This window comes from Alexandromys fortis, unplaced genomic scaffold (assembly GCF_014885135.2).
Source record: "Alexandromys fortis isolate MF-2015 unplaced genomic scaffold, M_Fortis_MF-2015_v1.1 scaffold_218, whole genome shotgun sequence".
Lineage (NCBI taxonomy): Eukaryota > Metazoa > Chordata > Mammalia > Rodentia > Cricetidae > Alexandromys > Alexandromys fortis.
The window spans coordinates 1,652,405-1,674,828 of record NW_026068112.1 but is presented as its reverse complement, the minus strand read 5'-3'; the positions used below and the strand labels follow the sequence as shown (position 1 = coordinate 1,674,828).

The 22,424-nt window shown below is 50.4% G+C and overlaps 1 protein-coding gene across 1 annotated transcript; it reads left to right on the top strand.

Annotated features, from left to right (window-relative positions):
- The first annotated feature begins 12,664 nt into the window (after positions 1-12,664).
- Positions 12,665-22,057, top strand: Selenbp1 (selenium binding protein 1). Its single transcript, XM_050124664.1, has 12 exons — positions 12,665-12,796; positions 15,390-15,446; positions 15,585-15,697; positions 15,917-16,102; positions 16,700-16,820; positions 17,987-18,169; positions 18,414-18,592; positions 20,071-20,149; positions 20,231-20,352; positions 21,154-21,246; positions 21,364-21,482; positions 21,691-22,057. Exons 1-12 carry the CDS (start codon positions 12,793-12,795, stop codon positions 21,851-21,853), a joined length of 1,419 nt encoding a protein of 472 aa, XP_049980621.1. The 5' UTR covers positions 12,665-12,792; the 3' UTR covers positions 21,854-22,057.
- The last annotated feature ends 367 nt before the right edge of the window (positions 22,058-22,424 follow it).

Genomic DNA, 22,424 nt, shown 5'->3' with positions numbered 1-22,424 from the left:
AATTATGCATATATTTTAAGCTCAATATATAACTTAGAAGCATATAATCATCAATTCTCCACATCAAAAAAGTTAAATTGATAAACAATATGAAAAGTAAGAATCTCTAAAATTCCATGTTTTCAAAATTAACCTCTGGTAACCAGACGTGGTACAGAGGGCAGTGATACCAGCACTAGGGAGATGTAGGCAGGGGGATTGCCTCAAGTTCCAGACCATCCAGGTGTACCTATGACAGAATCTGTCTCAGAAACAGACACAAAAGTGTGAGTGAGGGTTGCTCAGTTCGTAGGGCTGGCTTGGTATGCACTAGGTCCTGGGTTCAATCCCCTGCACACACAGACCAGGCACTTCCTGCACCCAGCATGGGAAGCAGCAGGTTTGCGGTTCGAGGTTATCTTCAGTATATAGTAAGCTTGAGGCAAGCCTGGGCTGCATGAAATACCTCAACACAGACACTCAAAAAAAGTGACTACTGTTAGTTATACATTTATGAAAAAGGTTTATTTTTACAAGTTATTTCCTATAAGCACATAAATGCATATGCTATTTAATTAATTATCTTATTAGATACTTTATATATACTTGCTTTGGGGTTGTTTTAGGTTTTTGCTCTTGTTTTTTGAGACTGGGTTTCTCTGTCTAATAGCCCTGTCCAAAATGGAACTCGTTTTGTACACCAGGCTGGCCTCGAACTCACAGAGATCTTCTAGCTTCTGCCTCCCGAGTGCTGGGATTAAAGGCTGCACCACCACTGCCCGGCTGTATATAGTTTTAATTGAACTCTAGTTCTTTCCTTCTCCACCCGAGCTGCATATCTTTTCCTAATGCAGAACACTTCACAGATTGTGTCCCCCTTCCATAGGGGTCCATGCTAACCCCGGGCTCCCCGGGATCGTGCCTAACCGCTAACGCCGGGATCCCCGGGATGGCACCTATTACAGGCGCTGCTGAAGTGAGCACCCTTGCTGCATTACCTCGTTGCCCTTCGTGTTAGCATCGCACACAAACTGCTTCGTGGTGGCTTCACACCGCACGTTTACTGAGGCGCTGAAACAAAGGGGCAATATGGCTGTTGGCTCGGCGCTGGCTGCCCTGCTGCAGGGATCCCACTGTCCCAGCTTGCCTGTTCCCCTACAGATTTCCAGAAACAGACTCCCATTTGCTAGATGTGTGCAATTCTAAACCACCCCATTTTATGCTCTCCATAGTAAAATGGAAATGCCTATCCCCACCTACCCCTAACCTTGAACATTAACTTTTAAATGATCTACTATTTGTTTATTCATTGGAGGGTAGATGTGGTGTCACCGCACCTGCACCTGTGCAGCGATTAGAGGACAACTGGGAGGGTGTCCTCTCCTTCCACCTTTGGGACGCAGGGACAGAATGTAGGTCACACCAGCCTTGGCGGTAAGTGCTTTTGCCCACTGGCTCCTCAGCTTCTTTTTTAAAAATATTTATTTATTTAATATGTATACAATATTCTGTCTGTGTGTATGACCGCAGGCCAGAAGAGGGCACCAGACCCCATTCCAGATGGTTGTGAACCACCATGTGGTTGCTGGGAATTGAACTCAGGACCTTTGGAAGATCAGGCAATGCTCTTAACCACTGAGCCATCTCTCCAGCCTGGCTCCTCAGCTTTTTATTATCGTTGTTACTATTATTAATAAATCATTAAGACAGGTCTCCCTATGTAGCTCAGGCTGGCCTTGAATTCTTGTTTCAGCCTAAGTGCTGGGGTCACAGGGGTTACCACCTACCCAGATAACTTGTTTATTGTGGTGCGTGCTCTGCAGCACCTTAACAAGGCTTTCTCTAATCACTGATGTGATCAGTTTCATGCTTTGTGCTTCTCAATCATTGGGCTTTCATTTTCTTGTCCTTTTCTTCCTCCTCCTTCCTTCTTTCCAACAGAAATGTGTTCTTCTTTTCCAGCTGTGAAGACAAGAAGGTACTCCCATCAAGATGTCTACTCCCTCTGATGTTTCTGGGGAAGAGCCTTGGCAGCTCTTGTCTGGCCCTCCTTGGCTCAGCGTTAAATCACTCCAACCCCCACCTCAGGAGTTTGTCGTTTTCCCAGCAGGTTTGTTGGCGACTCTATTCAGAAAGGCAGTTTTAAGTATTTTGAAACCCGGATTAAAGTATTGAGGATGTGGCCACTGGTAGGATTCCCATGCCCCAGTGGGTGCCCACACCCTGCTCACGTGCAGGAACTGGACTCGCTGGGTTATCTAGAGGCAGAAAAGGAAGAGGAGGAAGAAGAGTAAGCGATGACTTCGGGTTGAAAGGTAGACACTGGATGGCGTTGGAGTGGTTGAAGGGAAATGTGGGTATGATTACAATCATATTGCTTTGTATTCATGTATAAAATTCTCAAAGGATAAAAATTATATTAAAAAGCCCCACAAGTTTGGTTTCTGGGCAGCCTTGGTCAGTTGGGCAGGAAGTCTGGGGCACCCATGTAGCATGAACAGGGGTCTGCTTGTTGTTGGGGTTTCTGTCCTGCCCAGTACCCCACAACTGTTTAGCCCCAAAGAAAATCACACATAGGTCTCCATAAATTATAAGCTGATTGGCCCATTAGCTCTAGCCTCTCACTGGCTAACTCTCACATCTTGATTAACCCATTTTTCTGATCTATGTTAGCCATATGGCTCAGTACCTTTTTGTGATCAGTGGAGCAGATCACATCCTGCTGCTTCAGTGGTCTGGGCAGGAGTGGGGGGAATCAACTTCCTCCTTCCCAGAATTCTCCTGTTCTCTTTGCAGCATTTCTACTTCCTGTCTGGTTTTCCCACCTATACTTCCTGCCTGGTCAATCAGCGTTTATTTAAAACATGATTGACAGAATACAGACAATTCTCCTGCACTCCCATATCTCACACTGTCAGCTTCAGAGAATGCTGTAGCATGCAGATGGAAATGTAGCCAGATAGATAGGACAAACAAACCCAGGCCAGGTGACAAGGCTTGAGTCCCGCATTCTGTCTGATTCCAACAGTCTGTAGAGTCCTGTCTTCTTCGAACACTGGTAGAGGGATCCCTGCCTTCTTCTCAGGCAGTGCCTAGGTGCCAAGGTGAGCAAGGGTGCCCACGGATCCTCAGAGGGCAGGGGATTTGTTCCTGCCCGTCCGGAGGCTTAGCAGAAAAACAGTGACTCAGCATACACGTGACTCCAGGAGTACAGGTTTTCCCAGCCCCAAAGAGAAGAGCTTTTATTTTCCTTTGGATATTTTAAGCTTGAAAACATGTTCAATATGGAAGCTTTATTGGGGAGTTTGATGGCTTAATTTAACCATTGCCGGAGACAGATTTCTTCACTCCAAGTGTTCTTGACTGTGAGGGCGCTAGCCAAGTGCGCCTCTGAAGCCAGAGACTGTTGCATAAAAGCTGTTTTATGGCTTTGTCTCAACTCTTCTGGAGCCAGGCTTGGCACTGAAGGAGAGTCGGAGGAAGGGTACCCTGGGTTACCTGAGGCTTGCATCCCTGCGGTCTGAAGCACCTCTTCCTCTCTTGGACTGCACCGCTGTGTGCCCTCTTTCTCCCTGCTAGAAGTAGAACCGCAGAACTGACTTCTGGGTTAGTCCCGCCCTCTTAAACAGTAAAGCAGGGTCTGAGGAGACTTACCAAGTGATAGAGTGAGTACCTCACAGTAGGGAAAACGTATTTGTTTACATAAGAATGATTTTATTTTATTTATTACTTATTTTTTTAACAGTTAAAGAAGGCATTTATTGGACTTGGGGAAACACACATGCAACAGGCACCCAGAGAAAAAGGACCTCTGCAGAGCAGCAGGGGACTCAGAAAGCTGAGAATCCCAGTATTGTGATTGTGAAAGAATGGGTATTTTTGATACAGGTTCTCATTGTGTAGCCAAGGCTGGCCTTGGACACGTGGGCAAGCCTCCTGCTTCAGCCTGCTGAGCATTGAGATTACAGGCATGAGACACCACGCCCAACAAAAAAAGAATTCTCCTCCTCTCCAGGGTCTCCTGTAGCTGAGGCTAGCTCAAACTCACTAGGAAGCAGAGGATGAACTTGAACTCCTGACCTTTCTCGTTGAACTCTCAAGGAATTCAGGTAAGCCCCCACTACACCAGGGGAGTTACTGGGAACTGTACACAGAAACTCTTCTAACTGAGCTACACCCCCAGGTAAGAGTTTTATCTTGAAGAGACATAATCCAAAATATTTACACAAGAAATAATGTGCTCAAATAAAAAAATTAAAAGCAAACACTAAACTTGACTTTTCCTTCCTGGTACTACACTGACCGCCAAGACTGAGAATAGATGGTCAGTGTTAGAATTCTGATTGTTAACCTTATGTCTCTATTCAGTATTGTGTGTGTGCATAATATGTGTGTGGGTGCAGATGTGAAAATCGGAGGGGACTTTGTGGCCTTGGTCTCCTTCCATCTGTTCTGGGATTGAACTCCAGTCTTGGGTGGCAAGCGCCTTTGCCAGCTTTTCTTCTTCTTCTTCTTCTTCTTCTTCTTCTTCTTCTTCTTCTTCTTCTTCTTCTTCTTCTTCTTCTTCTTCTTCTTCTTCTTCTTCTCCTCTTCTTTTCTTCTCCTTTCCTTCTCTCTTCCTCCTTCTCCTTTCTTCCTTTTCTTCCGATGGTACTGGAGAGGCTAGAGCCTTGTATTCCACTGAGCCATATCTCTGGTCCTCTTCTTCACTTTTATTTCAAGACATGGTTTTACTAAGTTGTCCAGGATAGCCTTGAACTCACCCTGTAGCCCAGGCTTGTCTTGAATTTAGAACCCTTGGCCTCAGCCCCAAATAACTAAGATTATTACAGGTCTGTGCCCCTAGACCCAACTCTTTTATGCTCTTAGATGGGGCCTTCTGTAGCTCAGACTGGACTTACCGTGTGCCTGAGAGCGATTTTGAAATACGCCTCTGCCTCCCAAGTGCTTGGGTCTCAGCCACTCTCCACTGATGGAGGAAAGTCATTGGTTAATTAATTAAAGAAACTGCTTGCCCTGATAGGTTAGAACATAGGTGGGTGGAGTAAACAGAACAGAATGCTGGGAGAAAGAGGAAGTGAGCTCAGAGACGCCATGCTCCCCTCTCCCAGGCAGACGCGATAGCTCTGCTCTCTGGGGCAGATGCGATTGAACTCCGACCCAGGATGGACGTAGGCTAGAATATTCCTGGTAAGCGCACCTCGAGGTGCTACATAGATTATTAGAAATGGGTTAAGAGGTTGAAACTAATGGGCCAAGCAGTGTTTAAAAGAATACAGTTTGTGTGTTGTTATTTCGGGGCATAAGCTAGCAGGTGGCCAGGGTGCTGGGAACACAGCCCCGCCGCTCCTATTACTACAAAACTCCACCACAGCCAGATAATTGCCAGCCTTCTTATAAAAGGTTCTGACGTCCAAAGCCTCCTGCTTGGTAAGATTATTTGGTAACTGACTTCCCAAGCTCATGAATGGCAGGACAGTGAAGAGCAGGACTGCCCGGTGTCAAAGGTGGAGTTACTAAACCCACTTCACGCGGTTTCTATTTGTTCTCTGGCACTGCCTAAGACATTTAAGGTATTTATCCCCTTTGTCAGTGCACATCAGACCCTAGCGCAATCTTTAGTCCTTTCTGTGATACTTCTTCAATGCTTTACTGTCACTGAAACGAGATCTGTAGTGCTGGGGTGTGGCATAGGTGTGAAATGCTTGCCTGGTATACAGGAAGCCCTGGTTTTCATCCCAGCAGCGAGTAAATCTGAGCGCAATCATAATCCCAGCACTTGGGAAGTGGAGGCAGGAGAATCAAAAGTGTAAGGTCATCTTCAGCTATGGTTACAGTCAACAACAAAAGAAAGAAAGAAAGAAAGAAAGAAAGAAAGAAAGAAAGAAAGAAAGAGTGAGAGAGAAAGAGAGAGAGAGAGAGAGAGAGAGAGAAAGGAAGGACTATAATTAAAGAGACAGTGAACATTTTTCCACTTACTATATCAAAATACACTTCTGATTAATCTTAGTTGTTTTGTTTGAGGAGTTTTGTGTGTTTGTTTTTAAGATGGGTCTCATGTAGCCTGGGCTAGTCTTAAAAATCCCTGTGTAAACTGGGCACTGGTAGCACAGGGCTTTAATCCCACCACTCGGGAGGCAGAAGCAGGTGGAGCTCTGAGTTCAAAGCCAGCCTGTCTACAAAGTGAGTTCCAGGATAGCCAGAACTACACAGTGAAGCCCTGTCTTAAAAAACAAAACAAAACAAAAAGCCCCTTTGTAGATGAGGCTAGCCCAGGACTCCTGCTCTTCTCCATTAGACAGGTCTGAGTCACCACACCTGGCTCTAGATTAATCTTCATATGGTCATCTGAATATAAGCAGGGTGACAGCTTCATGACGATTTCTGTCATGTGATAAATTATGACTGACATATGAAAAATAAACTTATTTGTGACAACTCTTTATTTGTGGGTAGAGGTGAAATGGTCAACAATAAACAACTTTTCTCGCCCCTGTTTTGTGCTGTGCTGGGGACTAAACTCAGTGCCTCAGACATAATATACCCACCACAGGGCTATACTGGCTAATAATTGCTTCTACTTACTTTTTTGTGTATGAGGAGTGTGTGTGTGTGTGTGTGTGTGTGTGTGTGTGCCCACATGCACATTTCACGTGTGTGAACTTGGGTGTTTGTGTGTCCTGGACCTTTTTGGAAGTTGGAAGACAATCTAGGGACAAGCTCACCTACCTCCTATGAAAGGGTCTCTTGTGCCTACGTGCTGCCTGAGAACAGCCTAGGGCCCCCGTCTCCCCTGAGAACAGCCTAGGGCCCCGTCTCCCCTGAGAACAGCCCAGGACCCCATCTCCCCTGAGAACAGCCCAGGACCCCATCTCCCCTGGAACAGCCCAGGACCCCAACTCCCCTGGAACAGCCCAGGACCCTGACTCCACTCCCGTCTCCCCTCAGAAGCATTGGAACTGAAGATGCGTGTCATTGCTTCTAGCTTCACCCAAGTTCTAGAGATTCAAAACCAGGTCCTCACTTGCATGACAAGGGTTTCACCAGATTGGCTGATCTCCCCACACCAACAACTGATTTTCACAACACATCCTTAGTCATTAGGCCACAGCCCCTCCTCAGTGTAGCACACTTCCATAAACCAAGCCACGGTGCGCTACTAGGAACTGGAAGATTTACTACCCCAGAGGTAAGCCTTTAGCCCAGAGGGCAAAGGAGGCTGCCCTAAAAGCAAGGAAAGACCCTGGACACGGTAAGTTTTAAGAACCAGCAATAGCCAGATGGGATGATATTTCTGAGTGTTTGGAGATGAGGAAGTGTCCTCTGGTGCTTCTGGCTTCCCGCTCTTCACGGGAACCTAGAGGAGGGCAGCATTTAAAATTTTATTATTTTTCTCTGAGCCTATGTGTTATTCTGAGCATCAGGGTATGAACTCATTGTTGTTCAGAAAAAACAGACAAGGTGAATGTGAGCAGCTGAGTGAGAACCAGTAAAACAAGGTCAATGTAAAGCCAAAAAAATAAATAAATAAAAACTTAAAAAATGCTGTCTTCCACTGAGTTTCTGTGCTTGAGCACATCAGGGAACAGGTTTAGTCCTCCTGCTCCCTTCCTCTGAGGGTGTATACTCGGTCGGCCAATATAAGGAAAAATGAAGGGGACAGAGCCCCGAGATCTGCTTAGCTGGGGAAGATCACCTGTCCAGCCAGGCCTGCCTCAAGCCTCTCCAGGTGTATGTTCTGCATACACTTGGTGTGGATTCTGCTGACTTTACATACCAGACAACCCTACAGACTTGGTACTCTGACGCTGTCTTAGATACAGTTACTATTGCTGTAATGAAACACCGTGACCAAAAGCAAGCTGGAGAGAAAAGGGCTTCTTTGGCTTACTATTCTGAATTACAGTCCATCGAGGGAAGCCAAGATAGAAACTCAAACAAGACAGGATCCTGGAGGCAGGAGCTGATGCACTGGGCACGGAAGATTTCTGCTTACTTGCTTGCTTGCTGCTCATGGGTTGCCCAACCTGCTTTCTTATAGCACCCAGGACCCCTGCCCAGGGATGGCACCACCTACAATGGGCAGGGCCCTTCCCCAACAATCACTAATTAAGAAAATGCCCTACAGGCTTGCCCCCAGCAGAGTCTTAAGGAGGCAAGTCCCTCCTTTCCAGTGACTTTGGCTTGTGTCAAGTTGACATAAAACTAGCACAGAAGCCCTTATCCTGCCTTTCTTTTTATGTTTCCATTAATACTTCTATTTGTGCTTTTCCTTACAAAAGGACCAAGTCATCAACCTCTCTGCAGGGGACAGCAGCTAGCACCTGGGCTGTGAATCCTTCTAGTTTCTCTCTCTCTCTCTCTCTCTCTCTCTCTCTCTCTCTCTCTCTCTCTCTCTCTCTCTCTCCTTCTCCCCAGGCCTCAGTGCTCCACCCACGAGGAGAATCTCTTTTCTCAGTCCTGTACACAACTGCTTCTTCACTTCTGTCCCCTCTCAGTGCATCAGGCTGTCTGTCCTGGGACAGAGAAAGAAACAAACCCGTGTGGTTTTAGTATTCTTTCAGGATCTCCCACCTCCCACTCTTCCATTCCCCCCAAACCAATGAAGCAAAGGAAACACAGACAGCACGTCCGGCTGCAAGAACTGTGTGTCCCAGGGTCAGAGAAGCTGGTGGCTGTCCTGCTCAGCAATCTGCCCGTGACCTTGACCCTGTCAGGGGCCTTGGATTCCTCACAGATTATCTACGTGCTACAGCAAAGACTAAATGGGCTGATGTAAACCAATTATTCCTTTTTCTCCCTGTATCCTGTTGCACGTGTGAGTGTTCATGTGTACGTGTAGTCATATGTGTGCACCTTTGTATGAAGGTGCAGCTTGATGCTGGCTTTTTGTTAGTGCTGGGGAGCAAACTCAGACCCTCACTCTTACAAGGCGCCTTACTTACTCTCCTGTTACGACAAACACTCTGCCAAAGGAAGCGTGAGAATGGAAGGGTTGGTCTGGAAAGACGACTCAGTGATGAAGAGCGCTGGCTGCACTGCAGAGGACCAGATTGGATTCCCAGCGCCCACATGGAAGCCCACAACTGTCTGTAGTTCCAGTGCCAGGGGATTAAGACTTTCACACAGACATACATGCAGGCAAAACACCAATGCACATGAAATAGAAATAAATCAATCAAGCTGGGTGGTGATAGCACTTGCCTTTAACCCCAGTACTTGGCAGGCAGAGGCAAGCAGATCTCTGCTAGCCTGGTCTACATGGTGAGTTCTGAGATTTCTGAGAAACCCTGCCTCAGAAATTAATTAATTAACTAGTTAATTTTTTTTTAAGGGAAAGAGAGGCCTAGGTGTAATAGTGCACACCTTTAATTCCTGCAGTTGGGAGGCGGAGACAGGTGGATCTCTGAATTCAAGGCCAGCATGGTCTACAAAGTCAGTTCCAGGACAACCAGAAATACATTTTGATCCACAAGCAACAGGAAATGGATTGTCTCACTGGGTGTAGTTTGAGCAGAAGAGACCTCAAAGCCCACCTCCACAGAGACGTACTTCCTCCAAGGCCAGACCTACTCCAACGAAGCCACACCTCCTAACAATGCCACTCCCTTTGGGGGGGGGGATCATTTTCTTTCAAACTACCACATATAATATATGCAGATAAATATTCATACACATACATCTTTAAAAAGGATAAAGAAATATGGAGGGAAGTCAAGCTGCCAGACGTTTGAGATAATTTGTCACATTGCACCTGTGTTCAGGAAGAAGCCAGCAATGAAGGTTTGGCCTCTAGCTTTCTCCATTTTAATGCAGTCTAGGCCCCAAAAGAGAGCGAACAAGCAAAGAACCAAAATTCTGTCTTCCCTATCCTTATATGGGCTTTCAGCAAAGAGCTTGGCCCAGATTAGTGGGGGGTCTTCCCACCTTTAAATTAAAGGCGAATCTTCCCACCGCAAACATCTGGATTAGACGTGACTCTGCCTGCTTCAAATTTAGCAAAAGTCCCTCACAGGTGTGCCCTTCCACTTTTGGGCTTTAGTTAACTGCAGAAGTAGTCAAGTTGACAAGCGAGAACAGCCACCATCCTCTCCAGACCCTGAACTCATGATCCTCAGCGCTCAGCCTCCTGTATGCGAGCCTGCAGGTCTGCACCCAGGTGAGAGCAGCATTCTCTCCCTTCCCTTCACTGGATTTAACCTGGTTTTGTTTTTCAACATTTTCCCATCTCAGCCATCAGAGGTCTTGAAACCTGTTTAATGGGCCCAAAGAATCTGGTTGAAGATGGGTGGGAAGGGGTGCACCAAGAGCAGCCTGACCTCCCGCAGAGTGCCCCCAAGTCAGGGCCTCCACTTCCTGTTCTCCCAACCCAGGGCCAAAGCACACCCTCTGCATCCTCCAAAGCTGCCATGGCCTGGGTTTGAATCAACAGACACAAATGCTGGCCCATCCCCTGGCCATCTGTGCACAATACTGTGGGATGGGGCACTGGCGTGGTGGCCACACACAGATCAGTTTTGGGCACCCCCTAGCCACCACCATTCGCTGTGAAGACTCAATCAGTCTGGTTCTGGTTACAGAAGGGCAACCAGACAGGGCAGGGAGCTTTTCAGTTCCTGAGAAGCAAAATTAGTAGGCCCTGCAGCCCCGGGAAAGGTCATTCCATCCCAACTCCGGAAGCCCAAGGCCCAGGGGTAGTTCTGTTAGCAGCTGCCTTCTCTCCCTTGACTGCCTCTCCCTTGTCTGGACTGGGACAGCTTCTCCTAAAACAACTCCTCAGCTCTCAAGAGGTCAATGAAAAACAGAAGGCAGAAGTTAGTGGTGCCATGGAGACACTGTCAAGAGCAGCAGGTCAGAGTGCAGGGATTTGAAAGAACTGTTGTCGAAACAGACTCAAGGACAAACAAACCCCAGTGCCTCTCTTGGAATTATTGACTTGAGAGGACCAGGGTGGGGATCCTCTGTCTTGAAGATCTGGGCTACTTCTAGACACTGCCACTCACAGTGACTACTGCTTGCTCCAGCAGACTGGTCGGGCTAGAGATTGGGGGCAGAGCTCCTGGGCTCCGGAGAAGCAGTTCCTGGGATCTGCAGCCCTTGCTGCTGTCAGCAGGAGAACTGTTTACTCTCCAGCCTGGAGAGTAAAGAGGAAGTGAGAGAACCCTCAGGAAGAGCAGGCCTCGCAGAGGAGTGTGGAGGGCAGAGAGTTGGCAAAGCGTGGAAGCAGCCCCGGGCAGGTACACACACTAGGCCAGCTTTGCCGTCTGTCTGTCTGGTTGTGAATGGTGAAGATGACAGGACAGGGAGCCAAGAGGGGTTGAGTGACATTTCTGTTGATATTCTTCACCCCCTTAAGTTATTTTGAAAAATATTTACGTATTTATTTTATGTATATGTGTGTACCATGTCCCTGTGGAGGCCAGAAGAGAGCACTGGGATCCCTGGAATTCGAGTTCAAGGTGGTTGTGAGTCATCCATTGTGAGGTGCTGGGAACTGAACCTCCTCTGCAACAGCAGCAAGTGATCTCAAATACTTAATTATATCCCCAGCTCCTACTTAAATCTTTTTAAATTAACTTTTGGAAAGTCCAGGTTTGGAAGCTTACGCCTTGAAGACACAGAAGGTCTAGCCTGGTACTTACTATGTAGACCAGGCTGGCCTCTGACTTCTTGTTGGGATTACAGTTGTACAATGCCACAGCTAGAATGTCAGAGGAACATTCTTGGTGGGGACATAAACTTTCTGCTAGGAACCTGAAGGGCAGATGGCAGCGTACCGGTGCACTGAGCAGACACTTGCACTTCAAGCTAGAGGACCCACCCACTCCACGACAGGCAGTGCCCCAGAGTGTTTTCTGTCACAGGCCAGTTGGGGACAGCAGCATCTGGTGACCTCTTTCTGACCCCACATCCAGCCCCCAGAGGACACTGCCTCAGACTGGTGGGAGGAAGTCCACTTTCACCTCCTGAGGTTAAGAGGGTAATTGGCGGTTATAACAGCCACTGGGCTTTCTCCCGCTGCTAAGCTCAAGGCTCAGGAGCAGTTCTGGGAAAAGTGGAACCTAGGCTCTCCCTCCCACCTGGGCTCTGTTGGGCAGCTGCTGCGGAAAGACATGGGTGAGGGGTCTGGGTGAGCAAGAATGTGCCTTTTGGAGCATAGACGTCTGGACAAAGAGGGTAATCTTAAGAGAAAGCTGGCCTTGGATGCAGAAGTAGGAACAAATAGGTCCACAGCCCTGGGTACCCCAAAATGTCAACAGACAGGACCAAACACATAGACGAGCATTTGAAAGCACGGGAACATGTGACTGCAGACATAGAAACACGTCTCTCACATGGTATCTGCTCACGTGGACACACACAAGCATGTACACATCCACACACACACAAGCATGTACACAGGCACACACCAACTCACACCCACGCAGACACCAACATAAAGGTACATGCATGGGAACCCACAGGAGAATGTTACACAGGCACACAAACTTAATACATACATAGGTACCCACTAACAGCACAGATGTATTTATGTGTGTACACACACACACACACACACTCACACTCACACACACACACACAGTAACTTGAACGGCCAGGTCACTAGATAGCATCCTGGCCAGCAGCCCTGTGTAGTTTACCCTGGATGGCAGCCAGGTCCCTCCCCTTGCCCCACCTCTCCCCCAGTTGGTTGCATAAATTCCCTGCCTTTGCCCCTTCCCTGTGCAGTCTGCCTCCAACACCAGCACTGGTCTCTGGCAAGCTCTGCCCATTCCTGGCAATTCCTGCAGGACCAGAGTGTCAGCCAACAGCATGGGTAAGAAAAGGGGCTCCTCAAAGCCGTGGATAGTTCACCCCAAGATTAGAGGGTCCTCCTTCCTCCAGGAAATGACTCAAAACTGGAGAGGGCAGTGAAGAAAGAACTGGACTCTCATCTCTACCCTGTAGGCATGCGCATACGCAGCTCAAACTCGGGCATTCCTGCTTCTCAGTCCAGTTCAAGTTCTGAGGAAGGAGCAGGGAGGAACTGCGGAAGTGGTCGTCTGGGAGTCCTGCCCAGCCTCTGCAGAGACCGGGGTGGAGGGCAGGGCGGGGAGGGGGGCAGCAGACAGGGTAGGGAAAGGTAGCAGGGGCAGGAGACAGAGACAGAGACAGGAGCAGGGGTAGAGAGTAAGGGACAGGGGCACGGGAGCGTCTTTCTGAGAAACTCCAGTGGGAGTGGGGATTCTTGGGAAGAGCCCCAACATCTCCGTGACAATATCTGTCACCCTAGCAAACAGACACTGGGTCTGTCTCTTGCTGGGGAGGCACAGAACAGCCTCCCAGCCCAGACATCTCAAGCTGCTCCATTTCACCAGTGCGTGGGGAGGTCAGGGTGGCCACACGAGCCCACTGAGGACCTGCTTCAGCCCCTCCCAAGTCCCATAGCTCTGTCCTTTAGTCTGTGAGCTCCTGCAGTCAGGCTGAGGCTCAGGTTTGGGAGAGAACACTGAGGTCCCCTGTAGCTGGCTCTTCCCAATGTCAGAGAAAACCCACTTGAACTTTTCCTGAGTTCCCCAAACTCAGAATGCCAGAGACCTTGCTGGAGATGCTTAGGACTGGAGGATGTCCTACAAAGAAAGACAACCTAGCAGCCTGGAGCCAAACCCTGGGATAGCGGGGCAACCCTCCTCCATGTCTTTCCTCTTTTAAAATGTTGTTATTTTATGAGTGTTTGCCCATGTGTATATATGTACAGCACAGGCGTGTCTCGTGCCCATGAAGGCCAGGTGGCAGACAGTTGTGAGTGCCATGTGGGTGCTAAGAACCATATTCTGGTCCTCTGCAAGAACAGCAAATGCTCTTAACCCCTGACCCACCTGTCCAGTCCCCAAATGAGCTCCCCTATTATTGTTGTTGTTGTTGTTTTGTTGGGGTTTTGTTTGTGTTGTGGTTTTTGACTGTGGAATTCATTACCTAGATCAGGCTGACCTTGAGCTCAGAGAAATCCTCCTGCCTCTGCCTCAGGAGTGCTGGACTTCAAATATGCTTTTTATTGATTCCCTTTATCCCCAAACATGGGTGGTGGCTAATGCCCATCTCCTAGTACTCAGGGGGCTGAGGCAGAAGGATCTTGGTGAGTTGGAGGCCACCCTGAGCTACATGGCAAGAATTTCCAGATGACGCCCAGTTTCTGGATTCTACGGTGCTGTCGCTGCCTCCCTACCTCCTGTGCTCTCCAGACGTGGGGCTCCCAGGCAGCAGCAGGCTTTGCTCTGGACGTGACTGCTTTCTCACTGTTTTCTTAGTGTTGATGTTGTGTGTCTGGCATCGATGTACACATACGTATGCTATATGCCCAGGAGGCCAGAGAGGGTGCAGACGCCCTGGAGCTGCAGTTACAGTTCTTAGGCACCATGTGGGTGCTGGACTCAGATCTGGGTTCTCTAGGAGCAGCGATTGCCTTAACTGCTGAGCCATCTCTCCAAACCCTCGCCTGCCTCTGCGTGAGGCCCTGGGTCAGGGCAGGAGGGAGAGCCCAGTTCTTGTGAACTCCATGCCAGGATTTCTTTCCATCTGCATCAGCCCCTTCCCTGTTCCAGTCCTCCAAGGTCTGGCCCAGGCTCTCAGCCTGGAATCCTGAATGTGGTGACTGGAGGGTCAGGAGGGCCTCTCCCTCCAGCTGTGGTGGCTAGGCTAGTGCCCAAGGACACACAGCTGGTTCTCTGTTGTGGGCTGCTGTTGAGTAAAGTCGCCCACAGGGTAGAGGCTTCTGGCCTCCCTGAGCTAAACTTCTGGGGGTTGTGAGTGGCCTGGTGGAAACTTAACAGTTGAGCCATTTCTTCTAGAGCTGCCCTAAATCAGTTTTTCTTGTCTGTTGTTTTGAGAAAGGGTCTCTGTGTATCCCTGGCTGTCCCAAAACTAGGTCGACCAGGCTGGCCTTAAACTCAAAGACATCTGCCTGCCTCTGCCTCCCCAATGCTGGGGTTAAGGGCATTTGCCCCTACTCAGATTTCTGCTGCATATCAAGGCTAGTCTTGAACTCCTGTCCCTCCTGCTTTTGCCCCTATAGATGTGGTCACAACGCCCAGCCCACTGTGCCTCTCGTTACCTGCTTATCACAGATGAAGTGGAAACTGAGTTAGATAATTTGTCCACGTTCCTATGACCAGCCAGGTGGGCTGAGACAGAATAGAAGTCCATGTCATAACTCTTAGGCACACAGCCTCTGTCCAAACGCTTGCCACCCCTGCCGGAGTGTCTGTTCCAGTCATGTGACTCCACTCTCCCACCACAGCTTCACACCCATCAGAGCTGGGGGTGGGAATGGAGAGGCCAACGTGGTGAGGCTGCCAGGTGTGCGTCACAGCTGGAGAGAGGGAGACTGTTCCATAGCGGCTCCAGCTAACACACTCCCATTGTTTCCACAGCCACAAAATGCGGAAAGTGTGGCCCAGGCTACCCTACCCCTGGCGAGGCCATGAAAGGTAACTGTACATCTGCGAGCCAGCATCTTCTGCCGACCCCATGGTAGGGTGGAGGACTTCAGGTCTAGCCTTAGCCCTCTAGCTCACCTGGGCTGCTTCTGCCCAGCTCATTACCATAACCCACTCTCTACTCCCCAGGACCCCGGGAGGAGATTATCTATGTGCCCTGTATTTACCGAAACACAGGCATCGAGGCCCCAGATTATTTGGCCACTGTGGATGTTGACCCAAAGTCTCCCCATTATAGTCAGGTGAGGTGAGGTATGGTCACTGGCTCCCTTAAGACTCCCAGCACAGCTCTGGTTCCCTAACTCCATCCTTCTTTGTCCTCCCTGGAATGAATGGCATTGGAAGCTCTTCACTGCCCAGGGTGCTGAGCTGGAACCCGGCCTGTGCTGGGCTCCAAGCCCAAAGGGAATCTAGAGAGGCCTGGCCTGGGTAAGCAGCCCTTCCTGCCCCTCTGCACCCAGGTCATCCACAGGCTGCCCATGCCCTACCTGAAGGATGAGCTGCACCACTCGGGATGGAACACTTGCAGTAGCTGCTTTGGGGACAGCACCAAGGCGCGCACCAAGCTCATGCTACCCAGTCTCATCTCCTCCCGCGTCTATGTGGTGGATGTGGGCTCTGACCCGCGTGCCCCGAAATTGCACAAGGCAAGTCCTCTGTCCTTGTGGCTGGAGACCCTTGTACCTACTGGCCCAACATTCTCTGGACAGCTGCCTCCAGCTCTTATACAGGGTCTGGCTCAGCAGCAGGGAGGGGAGACCTCAGAAGTTACCTGAGCCTGCTGGGCAGGCACCGTCCAGCAGTGTGGCCTGGGTGTCAGAAGACGAGGCTCCTTCTTGAGGGGGAGGAGAGACCTGTCTTCCCCCACCCAGCCAGGAGCTCATGGCTTCCTCAGGCAGGAATTCCAGGCCTTCTTCTCAACACTGCATTGGACACACCCTCTGCACCAGATGCTCACAGCTGGCTGCTGAGGATGCAGAGCCAACAGTGGCACGGGAGGGGCCCCAGGTGCTGGGAGTGCCTTCAAGAGAGATGGGGAAGGTTGATGCTCTCTGACTGAGGATTTAGTGATGGCTTCCCTGCCTTTCTGTTGCTGCTCTTGGAGTTACCAGATTGAATCCCTGCTGTCTTCCCTCAGGGAGAGGAAAAGATGACAGGGTCCACAGACAAAGCAGGGAGAATGGGAGGAGGAGGTGGAGACTCCTGCCTCTGTAAAGTCAGACCCCACTCCTCACCTTCTCCAGGTCATTGAACCCAGTGAAATCTACTCCAAGTGCAACGTGGGCAATCTGCACACCAGCCACTGCCTGGCCAGCGGAGAGGTGATGATCAGCACCTTGGGGGACCCCCAGGGCAATGCTAAAGGTACCTGCTGGCACTGTGGACTTGGCCAAACCTCCGCAGATAAGAGGCATAGGAAACATCTGGCTGTGTAGGAGCAGGTCCAAAGCCCGGGCAGCAATGGAGTGAGGGGCCAGGGAGAACTGGCTGGCTGAGTCCCACCCAGTGTCTGAAACGTCAGCAAGTGACTTCAGTTGTCTCGACTATTCCTACAGGGACAAAGGCTCAGCTGGGTCTGCTGGTGCAGGAGGTAATTCCAGATACTTTAGGCTGTGGCAGAAAGATCACAAGTTCAAGGCCTGCCTGAGAATCTTGGCAAGACCTGTCTCAAAATACAAATAAGAAGCTGGAGATATCCCAGTGATACAGCACTTGCCTATCATTGAAGTCTCAGGTTCAACCCCCAGTACAATCACACATGCACACATTTACACTCACAACACACAGACACTCTCACAAGATGTGCTGTGACTGCCGAGTTTGCTAGAAGGCATAGTCAGGAGTCGGCCATGAAGATATGAACACTCACACAAACCTAGCAAGTATATCATGTAATGTCTGCCTTTGTGAATTCATGAGCAAACTTTACAGCCCTTGATTGATGAGTGTGTGTGTGTGTACTTTTAGAAACATTTTTCTGAACATAGTGATGTACACCTTTGAACCCAGCACTGGAATGCAGAGGCAGGCAGATCTCTGTGAGTTTGAGGTCAGCCTGGTCTACAGAGTGAGTTCTAGGACAACCATGGCTCCACAGAGAAACCCTGTGTCACAAAAGAGAGAAGAGAGAATAGGAGAGGAGGAAGGGAGGGAGAAAAAGTACTGAGCCCACGAAGGACAGCTGGCTTCCTTGACTGGAGCTCCACCTGTGGCTGCCTGGATTTTTACCCTCACAAGGAAGCTTAGCCTGTGGGGAGAATCCCAGGGGAGCTGCGGCAGCCTGGGCAAATGATGCTTATGGTGCCAAGTCCCAGAGCTCTCTGTTCTGGGGGAGGACATTTCCCCAGAGTTCTAAGAGGAGACGTTGCTAAGAGGGAGGGCACAGAGTAAGGGGCCCTACCTCACACCCGCCATCTCTGAAACAGACACGCGGGCATCTGAACTCAAGGACCTGGCCAGCTGTGTGGGAAAGACAGCAATGGCTCACCGCCTCTACCTAAGTCCCCTTCCTCCCTTTCTTCCCTGCTTAGGGTGTTTTTTTCTGCTTGATGGGGATACCTTCGAGGTGAAAGGCACGTGGGAGAAGCCTGGAGGGGCTGCTCCTATGGGTTATGACTTCTGGTACCAACCGCGACACAACGTCATGATCAGCTCTGAGTGGGCAGCTCCCAATGTCTTTAAAGATGGCTTCAACCCTGCTCACGTGGAGGCTGGTGAGAATAACCTTTCGTCTGGCAGGAGCATTGGCTCATCCACCCCCCACCAGATCTCATGTCTCTCCCCTGCACCAGGACCAACTCCTAACAGGCTAAGTCGTGTCAGGTGCGGAGTGCCCACCCGGCTCAAGCGTCCTCGGTGCCCACTTCCAGCTCTCATCCTAGTCGGTGCCCTGCCTCCCCCTGTGCCTTCGCATCCTGACTGAGCCCAGCCTCTGGTCCCTGTCCCCTCCCATCTCAGGGTTGTATGGGAGCCACTTACATGTGTGGGACTGGCAGCGTCGTGAGGTCATCCAGACCCTAAAAATGAAGGATGGGCTCATCCCCCTGGAGGTCCGCTTCCTGCATGACCCGGATGCCGCCCAGGGCTTTGTAGGTTGCACCCTCAGCTCCAACATCCAGCGCTTCTACAAGAATGAGGTAAGACTGAGACCTTACCTCATTCTTGTAGGTCTCCTCAGGACCTGCTCCCAGACACCCCACCACACACACACACACACACACACACACACAGGCGTCTCCTCAGGACCACTTCCCAGACACCCCCCACCACACACATACATACACACACGCACACGCACACACACACACACACACACACACACACACACACACACAAGAGTCTCCTCCGGACCTCCTCCCAGGCTTCAGCGTCCACACTTGTAGTTCCACCAGCCTAAGGCTTCCCAGGAAGAAACGCTGATATGTGGCTGGCCTCTCTTCTCTCTGGGCCAGACTAACCTCCACCTTGACTAAGTCTGTTGTCTGTTGCTATAACTGAGCAACTGAGGATCCCAGGCAGGACAGTGATAAGGAATAGACAGCTCATAGGTCTGCAGTTAGGCCTTCCAGGGTTGAGGAATGGCTTCTGGTGGTTGGGAACTCTACCTCCAGGGACATCACAGGATGAGAAGGCCATGTGACTTTATAAAGGGTTCGTTTTCAAGATAACCATGAATCCTCTCACAGGTGAATCCATCCTCCGTGAGCTCTGCCTTAATTATTTCAAGGTGGTGGCACAGGCCTTTGTCCCCAGCACTTGGGAGGCAGAGGCAGAGGCAGACGGATCTCTGAAGCGGCAGCCAGCCTGGTCTACGTAGCAAGTTCTAGGACAGTCAAGGCCACATGAAACCCCGTCTCATGAAATAATCAGGGGCCAAAGAGATGGCTCAGCAGTTTAGAGCATTTACCATTCTTACAGAAGACCTGGGTTAAATTCCCAGCATCCACGTGGGGCGGCTCACCACTGCCTGTAACTCCAGTTTCAGGGGACACGAATTCCTTTCTGGCCTCTGAAGGTACCATGAACACGTGTGGTACACAGACATACGTGTAGGCAAAACACTCATACGTATAAAACAAACAATACTAAAAGGTCCCACCTAGACAGCCAGAATGGCTCACACCTGTAGCTCCAGATCTTGGGATGTGGTGGCAGGAAGATTGCAGGTTCAAGGCCAGCCTCTTCTACACAGTGAGACCTCTGTCTCAAAAACCCAGTCAAGGTCCCACCTCTTAATTCCTCACAATGGTAATTACATCTCAGCATGACTTTTGGTGGGGACGCTTGAAGCACAAGTGGCCATATGGATACATTCATTCAAAACCTAAGGTGGTCCTGTGGCACACACGTGACCCCAGCACTTGGAAAGTGGAGGCCGGGGGAACAGGAGTTTGAGGCCAGCGTGGACAACATGGAACTGTCTCAAAAAGCAAAAAAAAAAAATGTGAGCATCTCTGGGAGCCACTCTGAGGAGCAATGGCGGGGCCATGGTGAAGCAGTCATGCTCCTTGCCTTAGTGGCTTGCAGGGAAGGAGACCCTAGCCACAAGGCCCAGTGTCTGCTCCTCCCTGTCCCCAGTTCTCAGCCCACTTCCTGCCTCCCTTCCCCAATGTAGGGAGGCACCTGGTCCGTGGAGAAGGTGATCCAGGTGCCCTCCAAGAAAGTGAAGGGCTGGCTGCTGCCCGAAATGCCAGGTGAGTTCCGGGAGAGGGTGGGGTCAGCAGGTGGGGTCCTGGCCTGGGGAGACTCCTTAAAGCCCTCAACCCACGCCTTAGGTTTGATCACCGACATCCTGCTGTCCCTGGATGACCGCTTCCTCTACTTCAGCAACTGGCTGCACGGGGACATTCGACAGTACGACATCTCCAACCCACAGAAGCCCCGCCTTGCTGGGCAGGTAGGGGCACTGGTGGAGGAAGAGTCTAGGCAAGATGGAGAGGAGGGGACGCTCCGGGGTGGTAAGGGAGGAGCAGGAAAAGCAAAACTGTGAGCCAAGGTACAGGCTCAGGACTGTGGAGTCCTGGCTGAGCACAGGGAACGACTCTCATATGAAAGCGATGCTAGCCGGGTGTGGAGGAGCACACCTTTGAGACAGAGGGAAGTGGATTTGAGTTCGAGGCCAGCCTGGTCTACATAGTGAGTTTCAGGCCAGCCAGAGTTCCATGGTGAGATGCTATCACACATACACACACGCTAACACACACACACACACACACACACACACACACACACACACACACGCTAACACACATACACGATTCTAATCAAGGAGAACAGCTCTTCGGTAATGTCCACACCTGTATGAGTTACTCTTCTGTGATGAAATATCCCACAGACACAAAGGAGGAAAGGTTTATCCCAGCTCAGACTTTGAGCAGGGACAGAGTCCATCATAGTCAGAGGTGTGGCGGCAAAGCAGGAGGCAGCTGGTCACATTACATGTGCGGTCACAGGAGGCAGAGTTGGATGCTGGGACTCAGCTTGTCTTCCCCTTTCCATTTGCTCTGGAATCAGACCCACTGCTGCTCAGGGTGCATCTTCCTCCTGATTAAAACTCTCTGAAATGCCCCACAGACAGACACTCCAGGGCGTGTGTGTCCTCGCTGATTCCCACACCCAGTGAGGTTGATAATGGACATTAATCGTCACTGTATCTCTCACTGTTGCCCCCCTTTGTCCTCTGCACCCCTGAACCCAGATCTTCCTTGGGGGCAGCATTGTTAAAGGAGGCCCTGTGGAGGTGCTGGAGGACCAAGAGTTAAAGTGTCAGCCGGAGCCCCTAGTGGTCAAGGTGAGAACATCGCCCTGGCCTCACTGGCCCCTCAGACCCATGCTCAAGGAGAATCTGGGGGGATGCTCGGGGACCCATCTGTGTGTCACTTGGAGTCTGACCTCTTGTCTCCCCAAGGGAAAACGCATTCCTGGAGGCCCTCAGATGATCCAGCTCAGCTTGGATGGGAAGCGTCTTTATGTCACCTCGTCGCTGTACAGCGCCTGGGACAAGCAGTTTTACCCCGACCTCATCAGGTGAGCAGCAGTGTCCAGGATCACCTCTCCACCAGGCCTCCAGAAGGATCGCGTGGGCTCTGAAGACAACTCAGGAACTCCACCTGTGCCCTACCAGACAGACGGCCCATGTGGGCCCTGCCCATCCCAGGAACCCATTTATCCTCACCAAATCTTGGGGTGGGGGTGCTGGTCACATATCACCTCTCACCCTTTCTTCGTCTTCCAGGGAAGGCTCCGTGATGCTGCAAATTGATGTAGACACTGTAAATGGAGGGCTCAAGTTGAACCCCAACTTTCTGGTGGACTTCGGGAAGGAGCCCCTTGGTCCAGCACTGGCTCATGAGCTTCGGTACCCAGGAGGTGACTGCAGTTCTGACATCTGGATCTGAAGGCTCGCCCCAAATCCCCTCCTCTATGTTCTGAGCCCTCCCTTGAGGAGCCTGGCCTCACTCTGTTCGCTTGGCCCCCACTCTCCAAGGCCACATTGAGACTAGTGAGATCTACTGAGTAGCATCTCGCGACTGTTGCTTGTTGTCACTGTGCTGTTCCTAAATGAGCTCTTGAAGCCCCAAGAAATAAAATGCTGAGCCTGTCCTCAGAGCACTGTCGTGGAGGAGGAGGGGTCGAGCCTCAGCCACTGCCACTTTCTGCATGCAGAAGGCTGAAGTAGACCCCAGGATGTCGTAGTGACTAGTCGGTGCCAGTGATCCCAACATGATGCCCGAGATGTCAAACATCTCCCCCTTTACGGCCATCGAAACCTAAGGATTGCCACAGGAAACCCGAGGGATGGGCATGTCAGTCAATGTTGTAGACTTTTTTGGGCACGTGTGCACATGTGGTGTGTGTATGTGTGCATATCAAGCATACGTGTGGTGTGTGTGTGTATATATATGTGTGTAGTGTGCATGTTCAAGCACATGAGTGTGGTGTGTATATGTGTGTATGTTTAAGCACGTG